At 44.5% G+C, this 9,401-nt stretch overlaps 1 protein-coding gene across 2 annotated transcripts; it reads left to right on the top strand.

The window, feature by feature from the left end:
• Window positions 1–4,397: 4,397 nt before the first annotated feature.
• Window positions 4,398–9,187, top strand: LOC109443400 (C-C chemokine receptor type 5). 2 transcript variants are annotated; one of them, XM_074312499.2, is made up of 2 exons: window positions 4,398–4,535; window positions 6,130–9,187. In XM_074312499.2, the coding sequence occupies exon 2, from the start codon at window positions 6,141–6,143 to the stop codon at window positions 7,197–7,199; it is 1,059 nt and encodes a 352-aa protein (XP_074168600.1). In that variant the 5' UTR covers window positions 4,398–4,535; window positions 6,130–6,140; the 3' UTR covers window positions 7,200–9,187. The 2 variants fall into 2 exon arrangements, with proteins under 2 accessions (XP_074168600.1, XP_074168599.1); XM_074312498.2 differs by having other exon boundaries at window positions 4,470–5,564; window positions 6,130–7,461.
• The last annotated feature ends 214 nt before the right edge of the window (window positions 9,188–9,401 follow it).

Below are 9,401 nucleotides of genomic sequence, written 5' to 3'. Positions count from 1 at the left end.
TCAACACCAAAAAAACAAACAACCCATTGAAAAATGGGCAGAGGATATGAAGAGACATTTCTCCAAAGAGGACATACAAATGGCAAATAGACATATGAAAAAATGTTCAACATCACTAACCAACAGAGAAATGCAAATCAAAACCACAATGAGATATCACCTCACCCCAGTCAGAATGGCTATCATCAACAAGACAAATAGTAACAAGTGTTGGAGAGGCTGTGGAGAAAAAGGAACCCTCATACACTGTTGGTGGGAATGCAGACTGGTGCAGCCATTATTGGAAGGCAGTGTGGAGGTTCCTCAAAAAATTACGAATAGAATTGCCATATGACCCAGCAATCCCTCTCCTGGGTATCTACCAAAAAAATCTGAAAACATTTAGAGATAAAGACACGTGCGCTCCAATGTTCATTGCAGCTTTGTTTACGGTGGCCAAGACATGGAAACAACCAAAACGTCCTTCGATAGATGAATGGATAAAGAAGTTGTGGTATATATACACAATGGAATACTATTCGGCAGTAAGAAAAGATGATATAGGAACATTTGTGACAACATGGATGGATCTTGAGAGTGTAATGCTGAGCGAAATAAGTCAGACAGAAAAAGCAGAGAACCATATGATTTCACTGATATGTGGTATATAAACCAACAGCAACAAAAGAACAAGACAAACAAATGAGAAACAGAAACTCATAGACACAGACAATGGTTTGGTGGTTGCCAGAGGGTAAGGGGGTGGGGGGTGGGAGATGAGGGTAAGGGGGATCAAATATATGGTGATGGAAGGAGAACTGACTCTGGGTGGTGAACACACAATGGGATTTATAGATGATGTAACACAGAATTGTACACCTAAAATCTATGTAATTTTACTAACAATTGTCACCCCAATAAATTTAATAAAATATATAAAAAAGTAAATAAAAAAGAAAAAAAAGAAAAGGTCTGAATTGAAACACATCGTATGTTAAGAGGGATGTTTTGAGATTGTGAGGCTATGCCTAATTTTTTCCTACTGTTATTTTTCTGTTTTCCCTGACTTCATTCATTGAGCATGTGTTGGTTTTATAATTAACATTTGTTTTAAAAACTAAAAGATGCATTCGCTATTTTTACAGACTATCTCACTGCTGACTGACATTGACCTGAAGTCCACTTGAGCCCCAAGTCTGTTCATGTGAGCTGCTGTGTGGCAGGGTTTCAGCTCACTGTGCTCATGCCGTTGACCTTTTGAGCCCAAAGAGAGGATTGGACGTTCTTTCCACCCTGCTGATGAAGCTCTGAGTATATGGTCCAGAGACAGCCTGGGTAAGGAGGGTGAAGCAACCCTTGGAACTTGAGTGCAATGATTAGATGCCAAGCAGCTGGTTAGGAGCTGGTCAGTGCCCCAAAAGCAGGGCTGGGACGAGACATCCTCCAATACGGGCATCTAGTCTAGAGTGACAAACCAGTCCAAAGATCATTTCTGGTGGGGAGTCTGAATGCCATACATATGAGGACGAGAGCACTGCAGAGTGGGAGGGACAGAATAAAAAGAAAATCAGAGACCAGGAAACTAAGTCACTGCGTTATAAACGTATAGTTTGTTGTCAGGATTTTTGTACCCAGATAATGTTTCATTGATGAAATGCTGAAGACGTTCCCGTGGGTCCTCACTTCCTGTTCATCATGGGGACAAACCCCTATCCCAAGAGGTGACCTGAACTCACCTCCGGACCCAGAAACCTGGGAGGGCATAACGCACCCTGCTGAACTACATGCTTCCTTATTTCAGCCTGTGGATCCAACACGTATTTTCAAAATTTACGTGACCATGGAGTCACTTAGTATTTAAGGGAGGAGGGGCCTTTGGGACCCCCAGGCCTGGCACATCACTTGACAGAGGAGGAAATGAAAGCTCAGAAAAGAAAAGGAATATCTTGCCGAGAGAACACAGCCAGGCAGCAGCAGTGTGGGTGACGGCGCCTCTCCCACTGCTCCACACTGCCCTCTGGGGGTGAGCATGCCGGCTGGTGCTCGGCACCCTCCCACCCAAGGCCGACACAGGACACAGGGCAAAACCCCTGCTCTGTGTTATTGGACAGTCACTGTCTCATACAGAAAGGGGATGTTTATCCAGCAGTATCTCGGGGTTCTACACAGTGTATTATCAGCAAACACAAGGCTACTCTTCCAAGAACCAACTCTATGTGTTACCTATTTTATTAATTTATTTTATTAGTCTACTCTATTAATTTATTTGCTACCCATTTTGTGAACTCTTTCTAAAGCATACTTTGTATTTCACTGCTTAAACAGCACAGAGGACAGATAGCTTCAAAAGGCCCTACCCTTGCTACACCATTTGATCTTTTCTTCTGGCACGTAGTAGGTACTATGTGAGTGATAGACAGCAACATTATTTTTCTAAGCCCTGCTGAAAAACTACAGGCCACATAGAATTTCTCCCTCCTCTAATCCCTCTTTAAAAAAATTCCCATCCTGTGCTCAGTTCGGCAGCACATACACTAAAAAATGGTTGCCTCCTTTGGCAGCCATTAGCTTGTTCTCTGTATCTGTGGGTCTGTATATTATTTTATCTTGACCACAGGCCTATCAGGTAGGTTTGTGTTGGGGGGCAGGGGTTTGCCCCCATTTCACAGATAAGAAAGCTAAGGCCTGGAGACTTTCAGTAACTTGTTCAAATCAAATAGTAAAGAGTGAAGCTGGGGTTTAAATCCAGCTACATGTCGGGGCCGGCTCGGTGGCTCAGGCGGTTAGAGCTCCATGCTCCTAACTCTGAAGGCTGCCGGTTCGATTCCCACATGGGCCAGTGGGTTCTCAACCACAAGGTTGCCAGTTCGATTCCTTGACTCCCACAAGGGATGGTGGGCAGTGCCCCCTGCAACTAAGATTGAACAGGGCACCTTGAGCTAAGCTGCCACTGAGCTCCCAGATGGCTCAGTTGGTTGGAGTGCATCCTCTTAATCACGAGGTTACCGGTTCGACTTCCACAAGGGATGGTGGGCTGTCCCCCCTGCAACTAGAAAATGGCAACTGGACCTGGAGCTGAGCTGCGCCCTCCACAACTAAGACTGAAAGGACAACAACTTGAAGCTGAATGGCACCCTCCACAACTAAGATTTTCTTAGAATTTTATTAAACAAATCTCTCTAAGAAAGGATCAGTAAATGAGTGACTAAGAGTTTGATGTTCATTGAGTGTATATTCTGTGCTAAATTCTGGACGTAATTCATGCAATCCTCCCAACAAACCCATGAAACAACTAGTATTACTCAGCCCATTACACAGATGAGAAAGCTGAGGGTAGGGCCAGGCTTCAAGCTCAGGCTATCTGACTGCAGAGGACACCCGCTTAGCCCCTGTGTTAGGCTGCCTCCACAGGTTTGGGGTCTCCTTTCCCTCAGATTACAAGCCAATGCTTCTTGGTCTAGAGCGGAGGAAATGGAAGCCCCTAGAGGGCACTCTTGTGGCTCAGGAGTGACTCCCTGCTCTGTTGTCAGCTCTGTTGTCAACACTTGAGGTTTTTAGATAAATAACCAACCACCAAGAAAGCTCGATTTGACTGTCTGTAGTATTGTCATATAATCCTGAACTTGACCCTATTTTTCTGGCATCTGTTGCTCATTCCATATTGAAAATTTCTCAAAGCTCCAAATAGGCTGTTTCCTTGGGGTGAGGAACTCTGCCCAGATATATATATATCTGGTACAATACAAGCACCCATCAATGGCTCCAGAATTGCATATACAGGATGAACTTGAACGTTTGCCTGCTGGTTTGGAGGGCTGCAAAATAGTGAATAAGTGAAAATTCGTAATGACATGCCCCATTAGGGACCCAATCCAGAGAAATTTAGGCAACGTGTTTAGCTCACAGGTGAACCTATAGTCGAAATGCTTTAGAGAACCACTTGTTTTAGTTTACAGAAAAAATCCATACTGGGTGGTGAATGAATGTGTGGAGTTGTGGTAAGCAAGGAGGGGTGGGCAGAAGGTGGGGGGAAGGCAGCACGGAGCTAACATGAAGTACCTGCCTGTCAGCTTCAAGTTGGTCTGAGTTGGCTTTCACTGAGGACAAACAGCAAGAGAACCAGACTCTCTCGCCCTTTTAGCCTCACCACTGATAAGCTCTGTACAAATCATGTTTCTTGGCCAGCAGTTTCTTTCAGTAAAATGAGGGCTTTGACTAGATGCATGTGGATGTTCTTCTCATTCTAATATCCTTCAATTCTTTCTGTTCCTAACAGACTCTGCGTAGTTGGATGAGCAGAGAACCCAAAGAAAACAGGGTAACCAGGGAAGCCCACACACTTTCAGGCCAGAGGTCTATTTTAAGCTTAATTTAAATATTAAAAAAAAAAGAAGAAAAAGAACTGTTCTCTAATTTTTTGTTCTTCATTAAAACTCCGCCCCCACTGTGCATTTCTGTGCGTTTCCTACTTTTATGCTGTCTCTATGCTTGATTTGCACAGCTCAGCTGACCAGAGGAGCTGAGACATCCGTCACCCTGCAAGCGACTCATCCCCGGTAAGTCACTTTTCAACCACTTTGGCTGTTAATTAGCTCAACTTCTGTAATGAGTACAAGCCTTTACAGGAAATCCATAGGAGACATTAGGCAAACACCAGGTTCTCATAAAACTATCTTAAAATACAATCTTTAAGATAAGGAAAAAGTTAGAATTTAGAATGAGTTTCTGACTGTGATAACATCAAAGATACAAAACATGATTGTGAATGAAAGATTTTAAAGGGGACAATATTATTTAAAAAAAAAAAAAAAAACCCTCACTTTTCAAAAGAAAGATTTTCAGAGAGATAGTTCTTGGCCAAAATCTTGGTAGATTACCTTCTGGTGAGGAGAGCTAAAACCTCCCAGCAACATGCCCTCTGGACTGGTGCCCAACCAGAAGTTGTGTCTACGTCTGGTTCTTTTGGATTTTTTCCCCAGCATAGAGGAATCCTAAAAATTGTCCAAGTGGATATCAAATTATAAATATTAAATGAAGTCTCCCTTTAATATATTAGTTCCTCAGCATATTTAGTATGATTCTTTTTCTGGATCAGAATTTAAAGGGGAAATTTTCTGGGTGTTTCTCCCAGCTGCCTAATCTTAGTTATGGGGAGCTTGAGACTCACAAGAGTTCATTAGAGAGACTGCTCAGTCCAGAGTAGGACTGAAACAGACCAGGCAAGCTGCTGGGTTGTGAAGGGACTGAGCTAACCCAGAAAGAATGGTGGTAGATGGCACGTTGTCCACTTGGCCATTTCTTGGGTATGTGGGGATCTCTTATTTAGAGCAACCCAGGAACTATAAACACAAACTTCAGAGGAAATGTGAGAATGGCAGTTTGGATTTTACAATTGGCTGTTGGCTCCTATGACTTTCTCGGGGGACCTGGACATCAGCCCACTTCATTCTGACTCCATCAAGAAACCAGGTTGATGGTCCTTCTTTAGTTCTGTCGCCAAGGAGTGAGAGACAAGGTGGCATGGTGGATGAGAGTGCAGGCTGCCTGTGTTCAAAACCAGTTACTTCCCAGCTGTGTGCCTTTGGGTAAGTTGGTCATCCTCTCTGGGCTTTGAGGTCCTTAGCTGCAAAATGGGGACAGCAGCATGACCTGCCTCATTGGGTCACTTGGAGGATTAGTTGAATAAACGGACATGAAGCTTAGAACAGCAGTCAGCATGCAGCGTGCCACTGGGAACTGTCGAGTATCATAGCACAGTCGTGGTGAGGCTCGTGTAAGCTCACTGCAGGAATGGACCGCTGCAGCCCAGATTGTAAGACAACGTTGGGTGGGCGGTGCCTGACTCAGTTTCTTGAAATCATTATCAAAGCTTCATTCACTCCTCATGCCTAGGAAACACCAGACTTTATTTGGTGAGATGGGGCTTTCGTGAATTTCCCCAACAGAGCAAGGGAGCAGGGAAGCTAGCAGCAAACCTTCCCTTTATTATAAAAGTTTATTGTTTAGCCAGAAAACTGGAGTTCAGTTAAATGTAGAAATCTATGTGTCGATTTTAAGAAGCTATTCACTTATAAGACAGTTTGCATTCATAGCGGATTAATAAGGACATTCTAAGACTTTATAAAAAGAGCACTGTTTCTTTATTCACAGGGTTGAACAAGATGGATTATTCAATGTCAACTCCGACCTATGACATCGATTACGATACATCAGAGCCCTGCCAAAAAACCAACGTGAAGCAAATCGCAGCCAGGCTCCTGCCCCCGCTCTACTCGCTGGTGTTCATCTTCGGTTTCGTGGGCAACCTGCTGGTCGTCCTCATCCTGATAAACTGCAAGAAGCTGAAGAGCATGACTGACATCTACCTGCTCAATCTGGCCATCTCCGACCTGCTTTTCCTCATCACCATCCCATTCTGGGCTTACTATGCGGCAAACGAGTGGCTCTTAGGAAATGCGATGTGTAAGTTATTCACAGGGATGTATCACATCGGTTATTTTGGCGGCATCTTCTTCATCATCCTCTTGACGATCGATAGGTACCTGGCTATCGTCCATGCCGTGTTTGCTTTAAAGGCCAGGACAGTCACCTTTGGGGGGGTGACAAGTGGGGTCACCTGGGTGGTGGCTGTGTTCGCCTCTCTTCCGGGAATCATCTTCACCAAATCCCAAAAAGAGGGTCTTCATTATACATGCAGCCCTCATTATCCATCTACTCAGTATCATTTCTGGAAGAATTTCCAGACCTTAAAGATGGTCATCTTGGGCCTGGTCCTGCCACTACTTGTCATGGTCATCTGCTACTCAGGAATCCTGAAGACCTTGCTTCGCTGTCGGAATGAGAAAAAGAGGCACAGGGCCGTGAGGCTCATCTTCACCATCATGATCATTTACTTTCTTTTCTGGGCTCCCTACAACATCGTCCTTCTCCTGAGTACCTTCCAGGAATTCTTTGGCCTGAATAACTGCAAAAGCTCTAACAGGATGGACCAAGCCATGCAGGTGACAGAGACCCTTGGGATGACGCACTGCTGTATCAACCCCATCATCTACGCCTTCGTTGGGGAGAAGTTCAGAGACTACCTGGCAGGGTTCTTCCGGAAGCATATCGCCAAACGCCTCTGCAAACACTGTGCGATCTTCCAGCGAGAGGCTCCTGAGCGCGTCAGCTCTGTTTATACTCGGTCCACTGGGGATCAGGAAATCTCTGTCGGCTTGTGACCTGGACTCTGTTTTTATATACAGACTGAGCAGGGGAGCAGTTCTTTTGAAAAGGAAGTTACTGTCATTGAGGGTCTAAGACCCATCCATCTATGTGGCATCTGCTCCAAGTATAGGAGATAGTTCAAGGCCATCAATTCTAGAACGCTAAATCGAAACATTGTGGGTGAAATACCAACCTTGTCATCTCCCCTCCACATACACCAACTTCTTGGCAAACTCTCCCTTCACTGCAAAATCTCATTATTAAAAAAAAAAAAAATCCCCAGAGAACTGCTGGTTCTTGAGTTTGGTTACCTGACCAGGAATAACAAAGTCAATTGAGAAACATTGTATAGTTGCTTACTACACAAGGCAACATACAGGTTGTAAATGTGTTTAAAACAGGTGATTGTCTTGCCACGGGGAAGAGATGTGAAGTGATCTGTTAAAGAAGGACATCTTCCTTGTGTGATGTTCCTCTAAGGTGGGTTAATAAGTTCCACAGATGTTTAGGACCAGGTGAGAGCCGTTGGCCGGGAGAGAGCGGGGAAAGCTTCTCTAGGGGGAAGGGATCCGAAGGAGTGGGCTGTGGGAGGAGAGGGAAGCTGAGCTTCAGGCTGCAGGTGCTGCGTGGGCAAAGACATGCAGCTGGGTGGGGGAGGCCCTGGGAGGGAGGATGAGGCTGGATTATGAGGCCCCTGGACAGCACAGCTCGCCCAAGTCTGACAGCAGAACAAGGGACCCCAGCCAGTGTTGCAGGAGGCTCATTCTGTACCCAAAGGATGACCTGGAAAGGTGAGCGTTTAGGGCAAGGAGACCAGCAACAGAAAGGTCAGGACAAGGAGGCCTCCGCATAGGTTGAGGCGCAGGGGATGGGAAGGAGGGGGTGCAGATTCACAGCATTTAGAATGGGAGGCAGCAGAACTGGGAGAGGTCTTAGACGGGAGGTGAGCAGTACAGAGGAGTCAGAAACCCTAGGCTTCAAGTGTGCAGATTGGCGATGCATGGAAGGAGGAAGAGGTTTAGGTGAGAAACAGGAGGGGTAGGTGGCAGAGGAGGGGTTGGTTTTGTGAGCTTACACACATCCTGGGCTGTTTCTCATTCGCGCACATCCTCCCCATCCCAGCTCAACCGTGAGGCATCAGGTTTGTGAATGCATGAGCCTGAGGTCCAGGGACTCTTCTAGGTTAGATATGAGATCGAGTGAACACTGATGACAGAGTTAATAAAAATCCAGAGCTTTATAAACACTGAGGCAAGATGTGAGGGAAGCCCAAGTGACTGAGTTTCTGTCTGTCTGGGGCACAACACTGTTTGAGTGTCGTCTTCCGGATTTAACTATCAGTAGTCAAAAGGGAGAAGGAACATATTCATTTGGAAACAGGCTGCCCCCAACTTTATAACCCATAAAAAGTACAATTTACCAACCTCCCTGTCTCAGGCCAAGTGTGAGAATGTGGGGGCCTTTAGATACTCCTTCCAGAAGCCTTTTCCAGACAAATGGAACCAAAACACTAAGGGACTTATTCATTCCAAAGGGAGGGCTATGATTCTTTTTTTTTTTTTTTTTTCTTTTTTTTTTTCTTTTTTTTTGCAGTTGCTACTTTTATTGTTTTGTACATGTCTGAGGATGTTTTGAATTTAGGGGTAGCTGAGACCATGGTGGCAAAGATTAGGTGGGGAAACACAAAGGAGTGAGAATCACGCAGGAGATTAAGGTGTCAGGATAACAAGAGGTGCTACTGATTTCTCTCAAACTCTGAAACCTGAAAGTTGAGGGTTGGGGCTGTCCCCAATGTGAAGTGACTGGAGTGCCTGTTCTTTCGCTCTTAAGGCTGTTGAAAATGTGTAAGTAGCATATGACCCTAGCCTCTGGATCAATTCAAAGACATTCTGATATCTTTGTGTGTATATGCATATATATGATGTTCTTATGATATAGAAAGTTGTAAATTGATTCAAAGAAAATATGCATCTAATAAAAGCCACTCTGAAATAATTGATCATATTTTTGTTCTTTCAGTCAAGTGCACATTTAGAGATTAGCACACACACACAATTGTGAGATTAGCACACACATTTTGTAAGTAGCTATTTGGGAAAATTTCACACACACACATATTGAGAATTATATTTCTTTTTAAATATTTTTAAAAGTTGACCCTCTATCTGGGTCAAATTGCCAGAATAATTTGTATTTCAAGATGCTACCTCCAAGGG

Source organism: Rhinolophus sinicus, chromosome 5 (assembly GCF_057876585.1).
Source record: "Rhinolophus sinicus isolate RSI-liver-muscle chromosome 5, RSI-T2T, whole genome shotgun sequence".
Taxonomy (NCBI): Eukaryota; Metazoa; Chordata; class Mammalia; order Chiroptera; family Rhinolophidae; genus Rhinolophus; species Rhinolophus sinicus.
Note: the sequence above shows the minus strand (reverse complement) of the source record. Positions and strands in the feature narration are given on the sequence as shown.

What these genes read in the sequence shown, in the direction of transcription:
- LOC109443400 (XM_074312498.2), top strand. Translation starts at nt 5,507, where the DNA reads ATGAGAGTGCAGGCTGCCTGTGTTCAAAACCAGTTACTTCCCAGCTGT. An exon ending in TCCCAGCTGTGTGCCTTTGG is followed by an intron (nt 5,565 to 6,129) that starts GTAAGTTGGTCA and finishes CTTTATTCACAG; the next exon opens with GGTTGAACAAGATGGATTAT.